Here is a 21402-nt window from a genome sequence, read left to right on the forward strand (position 1 = left end):
TAAAATATGAATAAAACTTAACATATTAAAAATACACTTGATCACATTCTAAATAATATATTTATATATTTGTTTGTGGTATTATTGGATATTTTTATCCATAAATGTTGCCATCTTAATGTCCCTCTTACTTAGACCATTTACATCATGGGATGATAATGTTACCTAAAATGTGAAAGAAAATTTTAAGATTTCAAAGAACAATAAAAGAAAATTAGTTTTACTTTTTTTTTTAATTTTAATAATACCATGTGCTGTAACAAAGTTTTACTTTTAAGTCACTTTTGAGGAAAATAATACTCTTTTTTTATATACAAAACCTATTACTACAAACAGTCCACTAAGAATTTGATTGCTTCTAACTTTGGCACAGGTATAGTAGGGCTGCATCTAGAAAATCAATCCAATAAAAATACAGTCTATTTTCTAAACATATATGTAACAATAACAGACTATTGTCACAAGGAAGAATATTAAAATATAACTGTAATAACTTTAATCATCGTCCACTCAACTACACAAATAATTTAAATTCCAAGGTAAAGTTTCGTAATTTACCCACTTTTTTTACTAAAAAATTAATTCTAATCTTATTTATTCATTTTTAATAGAATTAATACCCCAGATAAGTACAATAATTTTTAAAAAAATATTTAAGATTGTTTTTTTTTTATTTAAAGTTCTGATTTTTGCCAATAATATAAAACTTGTGTTGTATAAAATTTACATATGACACAAACAAGAAAATTACAATGATCTTATATCAGATACAAATATTTTTAATATAGATTCTATATTTAAAGTTATGAGCTGTTTATGAAGAAGAATAAAACTATACCTGCAGTTTGTTATAGACATTGAACCATTCTGGATGGTGATCCATTTTTTCAGCTAAAAGTGCAACACGAGTCATAAAACCAAACGCCTCATTGAAATCCTTGAATTGAAATTCCTTTTCAATAGCATCTCTATTGCTTTGAACCTTCCAACCATTTTGTAGCAGAGGTTGAAGGAGACCTTCGCGCTCCTCTTTGTTTAATTTGTCAGCCTAAACAATATTAATTTTATAAATTAATGACTGTTATAACTAATTAATATTTAAAATTTATATAATAACAACTAAATAAAATATTTCTTCATTTTTATCACAAAAAAATACAACTCTAATTTTAAACCACCAAACTTAAATAAACAAAGTAAAATGACCAAGATAAAAAGTAACCTTGAATACTAAAGAAACGCAAGGAGGTAATTATTTATTTAATATTCTTACCATTTTCCTCTTACTTGACGAAGTCGCACTGGCGAACCTCACGACTTGACTGGCGCAACTGGTTGTGGCATTGATCGTAGAATGCGCGCTATGGGCGACTCCGCCGGGGTGAAAGTGTATCGCTATCAAATACGCGACATTGTACACACTTCGACTTCGAAACATCATTGAATTAAAAATATTTATCAATTAACAATATGCGGTAGTTTTTAAAATATTGTTATTTTGACATTGCTGATATCGTTTATAAATTAGGACTGTTGATAAAATATCGATATATCGAAATATCGATATTATTATTTAGAAATATCGATATTTATTACTATTACTTTTTGAGACGATATATCGATAATTCGATATTGAAATTTAAATGTCGACACTCGATATTTTGAAGTAAAACTTCTGTACGCGCGATTGTCTTGGGGAGTAAGCTGGTGAATATGTGATGAGAGTGTTACAAAAAGTGTGATCGGGTGAGGCGAACGGAAGTTGACACATAACTTAATGAAAGAAGAAAGAGAGAGAGACTTTAAAAAATATCAACAGCCCTATTATAAATATAAAATATGATTATTGATTAACCCCAACAACCAACAACAATGTGGATTGACTACTTTCATTAAATAAATTTGCAATGTTCTGTTTGCCTTTAAATAATTAACAAAATAATTTTTCCTTTTTTAACGCTACGTATCGACTAAAGCTTACACCTTTCAAAGTCTATAATTATACAAAATCTTAAAAATTATTAGGTAAATTCAATTGTATTTCGTCATTCATAACAATCATAACGTAAATCGGATTGTATGAAAAACAATCTGTCAAATAACATTTCTATGATAATCAACTATATTGCACACGTTCAAGGATCAAATCAGAATGACAATATATCATTTGTAATCAGCTGTTGTATGGCGACCAATCATATTAGCGAATACAATAAATAAAAGTTTATAATTGGTAAATGTTTTTTTTTTTTATTCATTTTTATTTTCATCTAAAAATATTAGTGCAGAATAAACCATTTTTGGTCTAGAATTCCGTTAATTTACTTTTTTTTTAAATGGAAAATTAAAATCGTTGCTGCAATTAGTACTTATTTTGATTTAAAAAATGGATTCTTTGAAAGAAATACTACCTACCAGATTATACGATAAATTAGATAAAGCAGGTATTTGTACTACTAAACAAATAATTATTCTTTCTCTTTGGGACATTAAAAAACTTACAAATTTGATTAACGACGAGATACTACTGATTAAAAACATTGTTACATACAATTGTAGCCCTAGTAGTATAAATGGAATTTTATTAAAAGGAAATAACGCTGCTGTAAAGAGTGGCTGTGGAGGTATTGATAAAATATTGAAAGGAGGCTTTAAAAGAGGTATATTGACAGAAATATATGGTGAAAGTGGAACAGGAAAAACACAAATTGTACTGCAAACTGCTGTTTGCTGTGGTTTAAGTGGCTGTGTATATATATGTACAGAAGATGTTTTCCCTGTAAAGAGATTTAATCAGATGAGCCAGAACATTTGGTCCAGTAAGGAAGACACAGCATGCAGAAACAATATATTTATTGAACATCTGACCGAGTCCCATGAATTATTATCTTGTATAAGAGTGCGTTTACCAAAACTTTTAAAGTTAAATAAGGTTTCTGCTGTTATAATAGACTCAGTAGCTGCTCCTTTTAGGTGTGAAAACACTAATTATATTCAAAGAGCAGAGGAATTAAAAGAACTTGCTATAAATCTTCTTTATATAGCCCAAGAATATAACTTAGCTGTTATTTGTATCAATCAAGTGACAGCTTGTTTTAATGGTTCTGATGATGTGCTTCCAACATTAGGTCTGGTGTGGTCGAATATGATCACTTGTAGATTAAAAATTACGAAAATATTTAAGGAATCTAGAGAATTGACTATAGCTTACGCTCCTCATTTGCCAAATGGGTCATCTGCAAAATTTTTAATTACTAAAAAAGGATTAGAAGATGAAGATGTATTTGATAATAAATAATCAATTAACGCTTTGTAGTTTGATTTAATACACAGAAAGTGTGAAGTGTTCTTTTATGTAATAATTAAGTAAACTAAACCCTAACAAAAGAAAGAATGATGAAATGGTGTGAATACATTACATCTATTATGCTACATTTTTTGTGTTACAAATTAGAGATCTGTATGGTGACTACTGCAACCATATAAGTATACATAATTTATTACTTGTATATCAAGCATAAATGTTATTTGTATCACAATCGAATCCAGAGTTCACTGTTGTACCTATTTCCCCTAGGTATTTTCAATATGGTGCATATTCTGTTTTCATATACCTACTGCCTGAATTATCATTCTGATAAGACGGAAACAGCAGCACAGATCCATTGAAACAATTTTTTAAAGTATTAACTATAATATATACATTAGACGGTCTAGTAGCCATAAAAAGTCACATATAGTCTCGGTTTCGATTCCAAGAAAGCATTACTGAATTTTCAATGTTGGTTTTTGTATTCTTAATACGCTCATCAGTTTTATAGATCAACCCGATGCCTTGGTACTCATCAATTGCGTATACTAACAGATTAAAGAACTCTGCCCTGCCAAGTAATTTCATTTGCAGTAATCGACATTTTTGTGATTTTTCACTTTTTTGCAAAACTGACACCCCAATGAGTTAATCTATACGTAAAACCTATACAAATTTACAAGTTTTAACTTATTAAAAACACGTTTTTATGGTTCAGTACCCAAAGGGTAAAACCGCGATCCTATTACTAAAACTTCGCTGTCTGTCCGTCTGTCCGTTCGTCCGTCCGTCTGTCCGTCTGTCTGTCACCAGGCTGTATCTCAAAAGCCGCGATACCGATAGCTAGACAGTTGAAATTTTCAAATTATGTATTTCTGTTGCCGCTATAACAACAAATACTAAAAACAAAATAAAATTAAAAATTAAGGGAGCTCCCATACAGCAAACGCGATTTTTTGCCTATATTTGCTCGATATCAATAAATGGTAACAGGTAGCCCCTTGAAATATTCACAAAATACTTAAATTGTATATTTTCTTTAATAATAAATAATAAAATTATAGTAAAGACTATTAGAAGATATTATTATTATTTAAAGATATTTAGGGGGCAACAAAAGTGATTTTTTTGACGCTTTTTGCTCGATATTAAAATCAGCATTAGGTAAACGCTTGAAATATTCATAAAATATTTAATTTTATTTAACAATTAAATATTTTACAGAACATTTATTTACATTCAGTTTAGTCAATGGTGCGGAATTCGTGTGCGACTTTTATTTAACACTAGCGATACCCTACGTGCGTTGCTACGCTTTTTCTAGGTCGTACCAATTCAAAAACCATCGTGGGCTGACGCACAACACGTTGCTGAAAATATGACATGATCAAATGCATAGTTTACGATTATATAAAGGACATACAGACAAACATTAATTTTTATATACATAGAAGATGATGAAACGCAGTACTTGAACTTAAATATAATATTAATTTTGTTAAAAAATCTGCAGTATTAAGCATGTGCTGGAAGATTATGTAGTAGATACTTGCTATGTTTAGTGTACATATATTCATTTAGCATATAACTTTTTTTACCTCGGTTACTCACATTAAATCTTCAAATAAGTAGCAACCGGTTAAATCCGAAATAACTGATTGCTACTCATTTGAAGGCACAAAAAGGCACATAAAGAAATTTAACAACAAGGAAAGGGAGTCTGAAAATACTAAAGATGAGGCAATTGAGGATGAAAGTGGAAAATAATGCTACTTTAACCCTCCGTTGGTCGCGTGGGATCTTTGAAAGCCCAGGTGTTACAGAAATGTAAAATGTTAACATTTAAAACCATCTCAGCGATTCAATATTTTAGGTACCCTCCTAATTTGAATTATACTTGCTGCGTATCGCTGCTAACTTCAGTTCACGCGTATGTGCCGAGAGATATAAACGTGTTTTGTGCGTACGGGTTTTGAAAGACCCCACGCGACTAACCATGTAAGTAAAATTGAATTAATTTTTTTAATTTAGATTTTTTTTCTAACATATTTTTATGTATTTTTTTTGTTATTTTAAATTTTATTAACTGGTAAAATGGACGAAGAATAACAACGTCGTATATCAAGCTGGTTAGATGTTAAAAATAACGATGTTAACGTGGTAGTGATGATGAAGATGGTGAAAGCGGTATATATCCGGATGAAAGGAGTAAGCATAATACTGATTCTGAGCAGAAATGTGAAGATGAATCTACAGAACGACATGAGGTATCTCGGGACGAACTGTTTGAGAATTGAGAATTTTTGCGTGAGCATGTCAGGTTCTAGAATCGTTGGACGAACTGCATGTGGTTTTGGAATCGAATGAACACACATAGCTTTGAAAAGTTCGTATAGAGATGATGAGGCATTGATAAATATATCGTCACAAAACTTTTTCATCGTCAAAAAGAGGGAGAGAAATGGTACCTACAAAATAATTTACAAATGGAGGAAGACACCTTTGCCATTCATTGTCCAAGACCAACAGATTGAAAATTCAAATCTGTTTGCCATTATTGTAAGGCTGACATATGACCAACACATATTAAAACGGTATACACTGACTGTGTTCAAAAATATAATCGGTAAAAACATGACTGACTTCAATTGGTAAAAGTTTATGTTTTATCTTGTTGGTGTTTCCCAAATTTTACGTAACTGTCTTTGTTATTTTAGTGTTATTGTATATAGATTAATTAAAAGGAGAAGTTCCTGCATTTAGTTACATTAAAACATTTGTTTTGTGATTGTGATCTCAAGGACAGAAATTTAGGTTCCTACTTTTAGATTGTAAGTTGAAGGCAGAAATAAAAGAATATTTTTATGTAACTCGTTGTAGTCTTATTGTAATTAGATTAATTACCAATAATTTGCTGAGATAATTAAGAAAATTTAATTAGATAGTTGTTTTTTAGGCTGTTTATTTTTGGGGTCTTCAGAGACCCCACGCGACCAACCGCGTAAGCAAAAAATGCGCGACTGACCGAAGGTTAACAATGTATGTGAGTCCTAATAACTAATAAAAGTAGGTAATTATTTTAATTATACGAGGAAAGTATGAAATTCGCCTTTTTTAACCGACTTCCAAACAAGGAGGAGGTTCTCAATTCGACTGTTTTTTTTTATGTATGTTACTTCAGAACTTTTGACCGGGTGGACCGATTTCGACAATTTTTTTTTAATCGAAAGGTGGTGTGTGTCAATTGGTCCCATTTAAATTTATTTGAGATCTAACAACTACTTTTTGAGTTATATCTAATAATGCATTTTTACTTGACGCTTTTTTCATCGATCTACGTTGTATTATACGGCAAACCTTTCTACTGGATGTACTGATTTTGATAATTCTTTTTTTATGGGAAAGGAGATATCCTTAGTTTAGTACCATAATAAGGAAACCAGGATCTGATGATGGGATCCCAGAGAAATCGAGGGAAACTTGAAAATTCGGAATAACTTTTTACTGGGTGTACCGATTTTGATAATTTTTAATTTAATCGAAAGCTGATGTTTGTCATGTGGTTACATATAAATTTTATCGAGATCTGATAAATACTTTTTGAGTAATCTTTGATAACGCGTAATTACTTGACTATTTTTTCGTCGATCTACGTTGTATTACTCGTCGATGTAAGTGAAGTCGGTTTTTTTTCCTTTGCGAGCAAACACAATTATTTACCTTACCTACTGTTTTCTCCTGTTTTTTATTGGTGAGCTACTGTTTTTTGGTTTCTTGGGGTTGGCAACACAGCTTGTCGTTTACTGATGTCATTCTCATTCAAGTAAAATTTTGGTAAAATTTGTTTAAAGTATACCATACAGACATACAATGATATAATAATCAATGAAAATATATTTTAATTATATATAACCAAAGAGTATTTAACAAGTATAACTCAAATTGGAATGAATTTCTACAGCTATTATTGGAAGTTTAATTTAATAAAAAATTTCAGAGTAAGTAACAGAGTGAGAGAATATTATTATTATATTATTTATTTGTATACTCTTGATTTATTAACCATGTAATAAAATAAATTAGGCTTACAGTAAAACAAGTTTTCCGAAGACAAAAAGACTGCGAAGTAAAATAGATATGGATTTAAAAAGCCGTGATGATCCTGTTGTTGTTAAACTTAACACTCCAGAGTTTCAAAGTATTTTTACTCAAGAAGTATTAGATTTGAAAAGGATATTTGATAAATACAATTATGAAATCAGGATAGCCGGTGGGGCTGTAAGGTAACAATAACAAATTATAATACGTCAACGGTACTTTTCAGCTGACAAATTGTTCCAAAATAATTTTTAAATGTGCATAGTAAAGTTTCTATGTATTTTTAGAGATTTGTTACTTGGTCAACAAGCGAAGGATTTAGATTTTGCTACAACAGCTACTCCTCAGCAAATGAAATATATGTTCACTGCAGAAAAAGTGCGAATGATTAACATGACAGGAGAGAAACATGGAACAATCACACCCAGAATAAATGACAAAGAAAACTTTGAGGTAACCACATTAAGAATAGACATAGTTACAGATGGAAGGCACGCTGAAGTTGAATACACTACAGATTGGAAATTAGATGCTAATAGAAGAGATCTTACTATCAATTCAATGTTTTTAGGTAATATTTATTGTATATTTTTAATATTTGAGATTTTTTTGCTGAATTTGTTTTACAAAACTAAAAGAAAATAAGAAAAGTTTTAGTTTGTTTAAGCATACTAATAACTTAATATGATTTGAAAATAAATCTTTTTACTAAGCCTGTTTATAAAAGGATTAATAGAAATAATAAAAATGTGAAATTTCAACAGGATTTGATGGATCAGTTTATGATTACTTTTATGGATATGACGACCTTAAGAACAGAAGAATTGCTTTTGTTGGAGACCCAGATGTGAGAATAAAAGAAGACTACTTAAGAATTATGCGCTATTTTCGGTTTTATGGAAGAATAGCAGAGAAGCCAGATAATCACGACCAACACACTCTAGAAATTATAAAACAAAATGCAGAAGGTTTACAAAATGTGTCTGGAGAAAGAATTTGGATGGAGTTAAAAAAGATACTGCAAGGAAACTTTGCTGGAGAATTGCTAAAAGAAATGCTGAATGTCAACATTGGACAATACATAGGTAAAAGAAAATATTGTATGACTAAAAATTAGTATACTACTACTTCATAATTTAAAGTTTCAATTTTTATACTGGAATTTCTTACGTACGTCATTTTACTACAAACTTAATTACCAAACTGGCAAAGTTTTACCCTAAATTATCACAAATGTTGCTTTTATTAATTTAGTTTTAAAATTTTAGTAAATCTTTATTAATGTCTTTCTATTGTTTTATATAATAGGTTTGCCCAACCCAAATATAGGAGAGCTAGATAAACTGCTTAAAATGAGCAAACATTTAGGCTTGCACCCAATGAGTTACTTAGCTGCTCTACTTAAAGATATTGATGATGTCACATTTCTACATGCTCGCCTAAAATTCTCCAGTTATGAACGAGACATGACTTACTTCATTGTTGAAAACAGAGATCACACTGAAGATTCTTCCAGACCTTTATTGTAAGTCTTGAGTATTTTATTCCTCAATCACTTTTTTTATTTAAAGGGGAGGAGAGCAGGCATGTTAAATGATTACTGCTGACCAAGGTATGTAACATTAGAGGAATTACAGGTGCTTTGCTGGTTTCTAGGAATAAGGCGTCTCTACAGTGCTCACTCGAAAACCCTCAAATTCAAATTACATTTTTTTAATGTAATAACTAAAAAAAATTTTTTTTTAGATACTATGAAAAATTAATATTAAACAGCAAAATAAAACAAAAAGATGTTATTGAATATGTCCAAGAACTTCTTAAATATAAAGGTGAAGAGAAACTTTTAGAAGAATTCAGAAAATGGGAGATACCTAGGTTTCCATTAAACGGTAAAATTTTAAAAGAGAATGGAGTTCCAGCTGGCAAAATGTATGGCCGTATTATACATAAACTAAAAGGCCTGTGGATAGACAGTGAATACAAGCTTACAACTGACGACTTAGTTAAATTGATTCCAAGTGTTATAAAGGAAAATAAAAAATAATTTAATATTTAAGCATTTTATTTATTTTTAATTAATCTTTGATGTAAATAAGTCTTAATTTTATCAAATTATTATATTAATATGCATTTTGTTTTGAATATACATTCACAAAGCAAAACTTTAGGAAGTTTTTCGTGCAATATATGGTTCATATTTATTACACCCATCATCATCATCTTTGTGCTCGAGGAAACATTGTTTGCAGAAAAGATATTTGCAGCCGAGACAGCGCATCTTTGCATCCTCATTGCATATTTCACAAAAAGGTAGCTCTTCGACAACTGAATCACAAATTTCATTTTCTTCTAACTTATTCTCAACCTTTGCCTTTAAAGAAAAAGTTAGTATTATTACAATTTATATATTACAAATGGAACACTTTTTAATCAATTCTTATTTATTAATTATTATAATACTTGATTCTTACCACAATTATTATTTTGAAATGCCCAATATTTTGGTGATGTTGCAGGTGCCAAGGTCGCAGGTAATCCTATATACAAGTACTCTTATATTGGTAGTTGTAAAATAATGATTGTGGTAAGTCCTGTAGAATCAAGTGCTCATAGTGACTGTTAAAGTTTAAATAGTTATATTACAAAATGCCTTAAATCTTATCAATTTTATAAGACAAAATAAAATTAAACTATTAATAATTCATTTAATTTACCTTTTCAATAATTTTTTTAATAATTTCATCTTCGTCTTCCACTTTTTCATTGTTCATAGAACTTGTTGTCCCTGCTGGCTCAAATGTGGAAGACCCCTTAAGTTTTTGTAATCTAATTTCGATATCACTCACAAGTTCATCAAATTCATCTTTATATTTAGCATCAATATTAGTCTGTGCCATATACTGCTTTAAAAGGTCATTTGCTTGTTCTTGTTCTGTTCTTAAATCTGGACTGGGTAATACTAGCTATAAGAAATGTAAAAAATATATATTCGCTATTCAAAAAATTTTGATTTTAAATAACAAAAATATTTGCAAAGTTAGTCTGTAAATATATAAATAACCTTAGTCTGAACTGCACTAACAGGGACTCCTTTTATATTGGCTAATCTTGCTTCCAATTCAGCAGTAGATGTTGAAGGAATGTCCCCCTTAAGTTTTTTTAAGCGGTTTATTATATCGTCATTATTTAATTTTTGCGTATTTTCCTGTTTATTTTCTTTCAATTTCATTAATTTGTCATATATTTCTTCATCTGTTGCATTTTCATTGGTATCTTTTCTTTTTGTAGTATCGATTGTAGAACCAATTCTTCTGAAGTTTAAAATAAAGAAAGCATTAAAAGCACTGATAACAATATAAGATAACAGTAGATAACAATATTATACTTATAGTATGCATCAGGTGGTTCAACTTTTCTTGATTCATTTGTGTTAGCTGTGTTTTTACATTTAGCACAAACCTGAACAAAAACAACATAAGACTCCTAAAATATCATTTATACAACAGTGAGATTTAAAGTATTTTTTGAAAGTACAATCGCTTACCTTTGCTTCAGAATTAAGTTTTTGCAAAAACACTTTGTGATTTAAACATTTTGAGCAATAGCTGAATCCACAACCCGGACATCCTTTCTAAAATTTCCAAAGTTTTGTTACAGCAAGTATTTTTTTATCATAAACATTAAATGAATTAAAAATAAAATTACTTCTTGCCGCAGAAATGAAAATGATTTTGAACAGGAATTACAAGCCATGGTAACAAGGTTATCGAACAACGTATCAAGGTTGTCGAATTTTGCAATATTTTCTTTGATATTTCTAACTTTCTAAGTGGAAAAGTTAAATGTTAGGAAAATAAAACTCAATATTATAATAAAATCCTTCGTGTAATCCACGTTTAATCTTGGTCAAATGTCAATGTCAAATCAAATTTAGTGATTGACTACACTTTAATCGATTGTCTCGAGTAAAATTATAAATGAGGCTGAGACACATCCTTTTACCCGGGCTTTCATCACTGGAACACGTTTCCTCCGGGGTCATTATAGCCTTTGGGGTCTTCGCCTGGTCAAAGTATTATCCCAACGCCAGGTCGTTCCCTGTCGGATGGTCACTTGCTTAATTACTTGGCGCTGGAATGTCCTCCCCTGTCGTCCGGATCGTCGCCTCAGTAGTGATTGCAGGAGCTCGCGAAGTAGAGGACGCCCTTCCGGCGGTCTCACATCATCATCATCATCATTCCAGCCTATTACAGTCCACTGCTGGACATAGGCCTCCACAAGTTCGTGCCAAAGAAATGGCGTAAACTCATGTGTTTTGCCCATAGTCACCACGCTGGGCAGGCGGGTTGGTGACCGCAGTGCTGGCTTTGTCACACCGAAGACGCTGCTGCCCGTCTTCAGCCTGTGTATTTCAAGCCAGCAGTAGGATTGTTATCCCGCCATCGGTCGGCTTTGTAAGTTCCCAGGTGGTAGCGGAACTGTGTTATCCCTTAGTCGCCTCTTACAACACCCACGGGAAGAGAGGAGGTGGCTATATTCTTTACTACCGTAGCCACACGGAATACGATCTCACATGGAGCGGGGCAATCCCGTGGAGGTGTATGCAGGCACCTTTGTCCGCACGAGCGAACTTAGCGCGTGCGAGCCGATGCACATAATCCTCCACGGTGGGCGTCCTGGTGTCACGATGGATGACCGTCGTTTCTGACTTCACGGAGCTCCTGCAATCAAGCGCAGGCAACGGTTTTGTTGGACTTGCAAACTTCTAGTCTGGTACGCCGAGCACAGCGCGTACCAGGCCAGGGCCACATACGCCAGGCGCTAGCGGACGTAAGCACCGTAGATCATTGGTTTGGTTCTGAGGGGTAATCTGGATGTAAAGACGGAGTGGAACTTCGACCGGGCCGCCGCTGCGTGTTCACCGCACGGTTCACGGTGGGAACAATGCGCAGCCTCAGGTCGATAACTGGCACCCCAGATACCTCATTAAGTCTTTCACTCTACGTCCTGGTCTCGGAGCTTGAGCTGGCGCAGTGGCCTGGAGCCGCCGGTCTGTAGGATGGCCGTCTTCCCAACGTTAACGGCCATCCTCTACATGTTCAACTACTCCGAGAGCAAGTCCAGCAGACGCTGCAATCTGTTGGTGGCGACGATCTGGTGATACGCAAAGAACGCGCTGTCGTTCGCATACAGCACCAACAGCACGTCCTCTTCCCCCTTGCGCTAATAGTTGTGGAAGGAAAGGATGTCGTCCGTGTATGCCGCGTAGAGTCGTGGTGACAGACAGCTGCCTTGAGGTACTCCAGTTCGGATTGGGTGGTTCAGGGAATCCACACCATCCACCGAGACGAGGAAGCTACGGCCTTCCAGGAACAACGCCACCACTCGCACATACGTGGGCGGTGTTGTCGTATCAATCAACTTGGCCAGGAGTCCCAGGGTACATGATCGAAGGCCTTCTCCATATCTAGAAAAACCCCGACCGTTTAGCGCCGGTTGTTGAGCTCACTGGCTAAGTGGCTGAGAACTCTTACCCGCTGGAACGACGTCGAGTGTCTGCTGCGGAAACCGAACTGCTCTTCCCACATGGGCAAATGGGGCGCGAGTCTCCGCAGCAACAGTCGCTCAAATAGCTTGGCGATTTGCGAGAGTAGCGTGATGGGCCGGTAGCTTCCCGGGAGTCGACGGTCTTTACCCGACTTAGGTAGGACGATGATATTCCCGGTCTTCCATATCACAAAGAAGTGTCCGGTCTGGAATATCTCGTTGAACGACTTTGTGAGAGCTATGAGGCATCCAATAGGCAGCTGTGCGGCAGTTGGTATACCGTCGGGTCCTGGGGCCTTCCGCTTAGGCAGGCAGGCAACCACTTTCCTGAGCTCTGGCACTAGGAAATAAGGTCACCTTCCTAGAGATCAATAATAGGGCCCGACAGAAACCGTTCTATTGTCTTTTGGACCGACACGTGATGTCGGACGACATTGGCATCTGACATGTTTGGCGGGTTTGGGGAGAGCTGTTCTTCCATAGAGAGACTTCGTCATACCGGTGCAGAAGTAGTTGGGAACTCGGAGCTCAACGTTATTCGAAAACTTTGTCTCACCCAGGAGAATCACGTGTGCATTCTCCGACAGGACGAGCAACGTAAGATCTCGAATATGTCCCCTGATGCCGCTAGGGTTCCAGTAGATGATTCTCAACTAGAATCGAGCTTCGCTAGTGAGGTCAATCCAGTTGAGATCACCGGAATTATATTAATATTACTTATAATTATTATATATTAATATTGTAAATAAAAATAAAATATCCTGACCTGGTGTGTAGGCCAGGACTATTCCTGTCAGGGCGTCGAAGATTTGGATTATCTTTGCAATCTCAACGTTTTATCCCCCCGTCGAATCTTAGGCACGTAAATGTGACTCTTCCAAAATTAAAATGTCTGTGGCGGCATCTATCTCACGACATACAAAACTAGAGAAAACTGACGTATCCTAGATCGCGATATCAAAGTTATCAGAGCGATTGAACATATATATAAGATCACAACAACAACCGTCGGGGCAGTAGCCCACTAGACACAACAATAAGGGACTTCACGTCCTATTCCTTACACATTCCTTGAAATGTCTAACTTGGGAGATCACTGCTATCGGTATGTAACTCCGAAACTACTGAACCAATTTTTATTAAATTTTGTAAGCACCTGTAATTTGGTCTAACTTGGGATTGGGACTATATAATATATATAATATAGGTGTTTGCCGTGGTCTGGGTGTTTGTGCAGTCCTTGTGGGTCTCCCCGTCGTGCCTTGGAGAGCACGTCGGTCCCGGTTGTTATCATGTACACCTGATAGCGGTCAATACTCATAGTAGGAAATATATCCGCCAACCCGCATTGGAGCAGCGTGTTGGATTAAGCTCTTATCCTTCTCCTACATGGGAAAAGAGGCCTATGCCCAGTAGTGGGATATTACAGGCTGAAGCGTATATATATATTTACAATTCACAACTTAAGAACTAAATATTTGCAGATAGCTATTGGCAGCATTCCCCCTAGAATCACTATGCCGATTCTCTGGGAAAAAATACACCAGCCCTCTTGTCACTAGTGGAGGCAATAAGGCGAGGAGTTACCTCATTTTAAAAAAAAAATTTAACCGACTTCCAAAAAAGGAGGAGGTTCTCAATTCGACTGTTTTTTTTATGTATGTTACATCAGAACTTTTGACCGGGTAGACCGATTTCGACAAATTTTGTTTTAATCGAAAGGTAGTGTGTGCCAATTGGTCCCATTTAAATTTAGTTACTACATAATAATGCGTTTTTACTTGACGCTTTATACGTCGACCTACGTTGTATTATACCGCATAACTTTCTACTGGATGTACCGATTTTGCTAATTCTTTTTTTGTTGGAAAGGGGATATCCCCAGTTTGGTACCATGATAAGGAAACTAGGATCTAATGATGGGATCCCAGAGAAATCAAGGGAAACTCTCGAAAATCTGCAATAACTTTTTACTGGGTGTATCGATTTTGATAATTTTTAATTTAATCGAAAGCTGATGTTTATCATGTGGTCACATATAAATTTTATCGAGATCTGATAACTACTTTTTGAGTAATCTTTGATAACGCGTAGTTGCTTGACTATTTTTTCGTCGATCTACGTTGTATTACTTGTCGATGTAATTGAAGTCGGTTTTTTTTTCGTTTGCGAGCAAACACAATTATAGCACTGCTACTCCAAGTATTTCGACTGCAAATGGCATAAAGATGTTATTTGAAATTGGAGAATTTGTGCTGTTTAGTCATTTCAGCTTTTTCCGCTACGGCTCCCGCTTTTAAGACTGTTTCCCTGACATGAGACGGAGCAAGTGTATCAGGAAGGCTTATATTCAGGATAAAGGTCATTTAGACAGACAGTATTTTGTTAAATCTCAAGCCGGACGGTAAAATTCAGGTACCTACCGTTCGGTTTATCCTGCTCCAGATTTTGATTGAGCAGGATATTCACTGCTGTATCCTACTTAACATGTTATTATATTTGTATTAGTATTGCTGTTAAAAAGTAGACATTAAAACCTACAAATTAAAAAAAATATATTCGGTTAAAGAAGCATGACTTACGATTAGCTTAGTCTTCAACCAAATGAAGATATGCGATAATTTCCTTCTTGTTGGCCTTGTTGTTCGACCGATTGCCGAATCGAATATGTCGATTAGCCTAAGTGTTTAGCACGCATTAGATTGCAAATTATTATTTATAATTGTGTTTAGTCGCAAACGCTGAGACTGGTCGCAAATATACTGAGTGTGAGAAAGCTATATACAGCTAATGCTATTAATGAGACTCTTTACTTGAAGTAATTACCTAAAAATATACAAAACATACACAACACTCCCAACACGCCAACACGAATAACAAACGTTTGATCAACGATCCGTTATTTAGGAATTATAGGATACACGCTAAAACCATGACATCTGTATAATATATAGGTAACTAGGTATATACTATTATAATCAATTTAAATAATAGGTCGGGGAAAAATTTGTCGTATTTTCTAGTAAAAAGTTGTAATAAAATCTTGTTGGTTGTATTGTTTGTAGCTGGCTGGTTTTGATACCATAATAATTTTTAACTTTGATCCAATTGATCCAACCAGTCAAAAGTTCTGAAGAAGTGAGGAAACATACATTAAAAAAAACATAGTCGAATTTACAACCTCCTCTTTTTTTGAAAGTCTTAAAAAATTAAACGGTAATTGGTAATTTAAAGAATGCTTTTTGGTTACAGTTTAATAAGTGTAATTTAATGTTTGAATGTTAAGATGTATAAAAGTACGTGAAATGAAACTACTTAAGTACAATCACACTTTATTTATGAGTTTTAAGATATATAAGGGTTGGTGGTTTACAAATACATATACATCTAAGGTCATTTTCCACCCATTAAACTGTTCATACCGCTGGAGCCTTGTTGCAATTGCCTCATCATATTGTGTAAGCCCGACATACCGCCCATTTGTTGGAGAATACGAGGATCCATCATTTTAGCCATCTGTTGATTTAATTTAGCCATTTGATTTTGATTAACATTTTTCGCTATGTCGCCACCTTTGAAAAGACCTTTGATTCCTCCCATTTTCTTCACAACAGCTGCAAACTTGGTATATTGAGCTATAAGGTCTTTTACATCTCTTTCTGTGACTCCAGCTCCTTGCGCTACTCTTGTTATACGTGTCGGTTGTTTTGAAAATAATTTGGCACCATCACGGTGATCCAGCTCACCTTCATTCATAGAATCCATAATTGTCATAAGTCTTTTTAACTTTGCCATTGATTCCTGTTCACTGCCTTTTGTCATTAAATCTTGAGAGAATCCTGGTATCATACCCTGTAAACCAACAGCACTGTCTATAATTTGCATATAAGTAAAGGCTAGGTGAAACATTTATTGCTATTTACTGAAATATATGTCAAATAATTGTGTAGGTCGACGAAAAAAGCGTCAAGTAAAACGCATTATTATGTAGTAACTTGAAAAGTAGTTGTTAGATCTCAAATAAATTTAAATGGGACTAATTGACACACACCACCTTTCGATTAAATAATTGTGTTTGCTCGCAAACGTAAAAAAAAACCGACTTCAATTACATCGACAAGTAATACAACGTAGATCGACGAAAAAATAGTCAAGCAACTACGCGTTATCAAAGATTACTCAAAAAGTAGTTATCAGATCTCGATAATTTATATGTGACCATATGATAAACATCAGCTTTTGATTAAATTAAAAATTATCAAAATCGGTACACCCAGTAAAAAGTTATTGCGGATTTTCGAGTTTCCCTCGATTTCTCTGGGATCCCATCATCAGATCTTGGTTTCCTTATCATGGTACCAAACTAGGGATATCCCCTTTCCAACAAAAAAAGAATTATCAAAATTGGTACATCCAGTAGAAACTTATGCGGTATAATACAACGTAGGTCGACGAAAAAAGCGTCAAGTAAAAACGCATTATTAGGTATAACTCGAAAAGTAGTTGTTAGATCTCAAATAAATTTAAATGGGACCAATTGACACACACCACCTTTCGATTAAAAAAAATGTCGAAATCGGTCCACCCGGTCAAAAGTTCTGAAGTAACATACATAAAAAAAATACAGTCGAATTGAGAACCTCCTCCTTTTTTGGAAGTCGGTTAATTAGTCAAGTAAATACGCATTATTAAAGATTACTCCAAAAGTTGTAATCAGATCTCGATGAAATTTAAATGTGATCACATGATAAACACCCGCTTTCGATTAAATTAAAAATTTTATCAAAAATGGTACACCTAGAAAAAATTATTCGGATTTTCGAGTTTCCCTCGATTTCTCCGGGATCCCATCATCAGATCCTGGTTTCCTTATTATGGTACCACACCAGGACTATCTCCTTTCCAATAAAAAAAAGAATGATCAAAATCGGTTCATAAACGACGAAGTTATCCCCGAACATACATTAAAATATATATATATATACGGTCGAATTGAGTAACTTCCTCCTTTTTGAAGTCGGTTAAAAAAGTAAATATAATGTACACCTAAAGTAACATATATTGAGGTATATTTGAAGTTTTGAACAAAAAACGATTGAATTGATATTCTTCTTATGTCACATGTATGTTATCAATAATAATATCATAAAGTTTTTAGCTATTAAACAATAATTTAGCTATTAATAATTAAATATTTTGCCTCACAAAATTACGTCTGTCTATTAGTCTTGTCTAAATTTGGGCAAGGTATACGTACCGAGAGGTGTGGTGTCGTGTCGGTTGACCTTGGCCTTCTGACATACTAGATATGCGCGAGCACATTCACGGCAGTCTATGCATGTATGTATGTATAAATACTAATAGTTAACATACATATGTTTGAGTAGTATATGTGTAATATATATAAATATACATAAATAAATAATAAATGCTAGGTGGCTTACGAGTTTAACATAGGATTAAAAAAAATTATAGTACCATTATTTGTGAAAAAGGTCCCATTTTCATGATATTTTGGAATTGCTCATACATAGCACGCAATGTAAACTGTCCATGCTTGAGTTTTTCTAGGAGTTCATCATTATCATCTAATTTTAACTCATTTACTTTGTCCAACAAACCCTCGATATCTCCCATACCCAGTAATTTATTGATAAAAGGTTTGGTCTTGAATGGCTCAAGATCATCAATGTGTTCACCAGTACCGATAAAGATAATCGGACTCTGTGTTGCTGCAACACTAAAAATAAAAGTATTATTCGTAAAACACTATAAAACACATAGTAACTCACATCTATACAAATTTAAAAAAAAATCGTTGTCAATAAAATATTAAAAGTGAATATTTACTATTAAGCACAGATTCCATATACAAAAACTATTCATTTAGCTCGCTAAGCCCCCTATTTGAAAAACATGTTACTGCACCGGGCATAAATCATATTTTTGATATTTATTCAGTGTTATAAATGTGAAAAAAAAAATCAATGAACCCAGAAACAAAAATTTAAACATACGCTGATAATGCACCACCACCCTTAGCATGCCCATCCAACTTTGTAATAATGACAGAACCAATGTCTACTTTCTCTTTAAACGCTCTAGCTTGTGCCTCGCAAGCCTGTCCAATAGTGGCATCCATTACGAAAATTATGTTATCTGGTTTCTGAAAAAAAAGGATATGTAAAAAAAAGAAATGTGTGGTTTTATGAAATTACAATAGATGTAAAACTTTAATGAACAAAAACATTTAAATGAATACACAAATCAAAACACACAAATACCGCGGAACTCTTGCATGAATAATTGAGAATAAAAGTTCTACACCGTTAGCTAATGCGAGCAATGGTCGACGCTATTGGCCGTGGCTGCTCTACCTTGCGCTTTTCACTTTATCCCTACTTCACAGCCAGTTGTAATGCGACGCGCGACATGCGATAGATGAACGAAAATTTTTGGGGCGATAGAATAAAAGTTTCACTTCAAAATCATATTATGAATAGAAAAATTTAGTAATGATGTGTAATGCTTATAATATGAATATTAAAATGTACATTAAAAATTATTATATTGATAAGGTACATTTGTTTGCCTCTTAACCCTACCTATTGTTGCATTAAGAAACAGAATTAGTGCACAATTGTTTGTGCTAAAAAATCTTTATTATTTGACATAAAGGTTAAAAAAAAACTTATTCAAAAAGATCACATATTAATGCTCTCAATAACTAAAAATCTTACATAAACTAATATACATAAAACTAAATCTTACAATGGCGTTAGCAACTGCCAACATCTCCTCAAACAATGACTCTTCCTGTTTGTGACGTCCACTGGTATCCACGATTATCATCTCAAAACCCTCCTTTTTAAACATCTCTACACCAGTAGAAGCTATTACAACTGGATCTACTTCCGTATAACTTAAATGAAACAAAAAATGTTTTACATACACATTCAGCGATCTGTTCTTAAAGTAATGTAAGCATCTTTAAGGTAACAGCTGACTGAATTTTTTTAACAAACATTTTATACATATACATAAGTAAATGTTACTCCTAGACTTGAGCCAGGAATTGAACCAATGGCCCTAAACAGCCAATCATAATTACAATTATTAACTATTTTTCTTTAAGTACCTTCCATAAAACGGTATCCTGGCCTTAGTACAATTTTGTTTCACTTGATCGTAAGCACCAGCTCTGAATGTATCAGCACAAACAAGACATGACTTCCAATTCTTTCTCAGGTAATGATAAGCCAACTTTGTGCATGTTGTTGTTTTACCTGAACCCTGCAAACCTACAAACATAATAATGTTTGGTTTGCCTTTGACTGGTTGGTACGGCTTTACTCCTGGATCTACAAGCTGGAAAAGAGTATTGAATAAATTAATGTTGTTAACATACAGTTTTGTAGTAATTTCATACAAATGTTATGATAAATTTGAATAAGCTTGTTATACATAAGCATCTTTGTATATATTGTCTTCTAATGTTTACACAATTTCGCTCATTGTAATAAAATAACTTTTCCTCATTTTGGAATCCTCCCGTGACCATGGTTATTGTAAAGAATCCGAAACATCGGGCATTTAAAACAATAAACTGTGATAAAATCCGAAAAAATTACTTCATCTTAGAATAACATTATTACTGGTTAATATAACTCATACTACCTTTACTAATTCTTTGAAGACTGCGGATTGGATCATTCGTCTCTTGTTAAGACCTCCGGCCATTTCATCAAAATCAATGACTGCACGGACATTTTCTCTAAGGTTTTTAACTAAACGAATATTCACATCAGCTTCCAAAAGAGCAGCACATATTTGTTTAAGCATAGAATTTAAAACCTGAAAAATACAGTAAAAGTATTGAATACATTATATATACAAGTAAATAACAAGTTATTTATGTATTATGTAAATGTCTTTACCTCTTCATTGATTATAGTAGCACGACTTAACGACTGCAAAGCAGTCGTTATTTTTCGACCTAAATCTGCTAAAACCATTTTGAATAACTGCACACTAAATAATTATATTGTCAACTGTTGTCTAAGCACAAAACTATAAAATATCACAAAAAATAAAATCATACAAGTTTTGTGACATTTTAGATCAAAAATAACTTATTAATCAAAAATCGAAATTCACTTGAAAAATAACATTCACATAATACGATTATCCATATTCTTTTTTTTTTGGTCCACGACGGACAGTTTCCACACTAATCATTGACAATGCGACACGCACACGTCAAATGTCAAAGTCAGTCGTCTAGTTTCCGTTCATGTTTTATCTATGTTTCCGTTCGACTTAAATCTCTGATTATTTTAGGCTATGGTGGAATCTGTTGTGCCTAATAAATTAACTATATAAAGAACACAATCAGTATCCAATTAATCTATTCTTATTTTCTAAAATAAATGTTTTATATATTAACT

General features: G+C 33.7%; 5 protein-coding genes across 6 annotated transcripts; 2 read left to right on the forward strand and 3 right to left on the reverse strand.

The window, feature by feature from the left end:
- Positions 1-41: 41 nt before the first annotated feature.
- On the reverse strand, positions 42-1553 carry LOC123662046 (probable pterin-4-alpha-carbinolamine dehydratase). Of its 2 annotated transcripts, none has more exons than XM_045596935.1 (3): positions 1274-1553; positions 839-1048; positions 42-165 (listed from the first exon to the last, which is right to left on the reverse strand). In XM_045596935.1, exons 1-3 carry the CDS (start codon positions 1439-1441, stop codon positions 82-84), a joined length of 462 nt encoding a protein of 153 aa, XP_045452891.1. In that variant the 5' UTR covers positions 1442-1553; the 3' UTR covers positions 42-81. The 2 variants fall into 2 exon arrangements, with proteins under 2 accessions (XP_045452891.1, XP_045452890.1); XM_045596934.1 differs by lacking the exon at positions 42-165 and adding an exon at positions 215-390.
- Positions 1554-2126: 573 nt separating this feature from the next.
- Positions 2127-3307, forward strand: LOC123662082 (DNA repair protein XRCC3). The gene has a single exon (XM_045596971.1). The coding sequence runs from the start codon at positions 2387-2389 to the stop codon at positions 3296-3298; it is 912 nt and encodes a 303-aa protein (XP_045452927.1). The 5' UTR covers positions 2127-2386; the 3' UTR covers positions 3299-3307.
- A 3797-nt stretch (positions 3308-7104) lies between these two features.
- LOC123662211 (CCA tRNA nucleotidyltransferase 1, mitochondrial) lies at positions 7105-9459 on the forward strand. The gene is made up of 6 exons (XM_045597086.1): positions 7105-7308; positions 7394-7593; positions 7696-7979; positions 8173-8493; positions 8717-8933; positions 9155-9459. Exons 1-6 carry the CDS (start codon positions 7258-7260, stop codon positions 9450-9452), a joined length of 1371 nt encoding a protein of 456 aa, XP_045453042.1. The 5' UTR covers positions 7105-7257; the 3' UTR covers positions 9453-9459.
- A 47-nt stretch (positions 9460-9506) lies between these two features.
- Positions 9507-11614, reverse strand: LOC123662212 (abscission/NoCut checkpoint regulator). The gene is made up of 6 exons (XM_045597087.1): positions 11114-11614; positions 10953-11039; positions 10794-10867; positions 10470-10719; positions 10123-10371; positions 9507-9779 (listed from the first exon to the last, which is right to left on the reverse strand). The coding sequence occupies exons 1-6, from the start codon at positions 11159-11161 to the stop codon at positions 9573-9575; spliced, it is 915 nt and encodes a 304-aa protein (XP_045453043.1). The 5' UTR covers positions 11162-11614; the 3' UTR covers positions 9507-9572.
- Positions 11615-16275: 4661 nt separating this feature from the next.
- On the reverse strand, positions 16276-20985 carry LOC123662536 (signal recognition particle 54 kDa protein). The gene is made up of 7 exons (XM_045597380.1): positions 20893-20985; positions 20633-20809; positions 20094-20323; positions 19727-19877; positions 18973-19121; positions 18434-18695; positions 16276-16807 (listed from the first exon to the last, which is right to left on the reverse strand). The coding sequence occupies exons 1-7, from the start codon at positions 20968-20970 to the stop codon at positions 16349-16351; spliced, it is 1506 nt and encodes a 501-aa protein (XP_045453336.1). The 5' UTR covers positions 20971-20985; the 3' UTR covers positions 16276-16348.
- Between the last annotated feature and the right edge of the window lie 417 nt (positions 20986-21402).

The sequence above is a fragment of the Melitaea cinxia genome, chromosome 18 (genome assembly GCF_905220565.1).
Source record: "Melitaea cinxia chromosome 18, ilMelCinx1.1, whole genome shotgun sequence".
Classification (NCBI taxonomy): Eukaryota; Metazoa; Arthropoda; class Insecta; order Lepidoptera; family Nymphalidae; genus Melitaea; species Melitaea cinxia.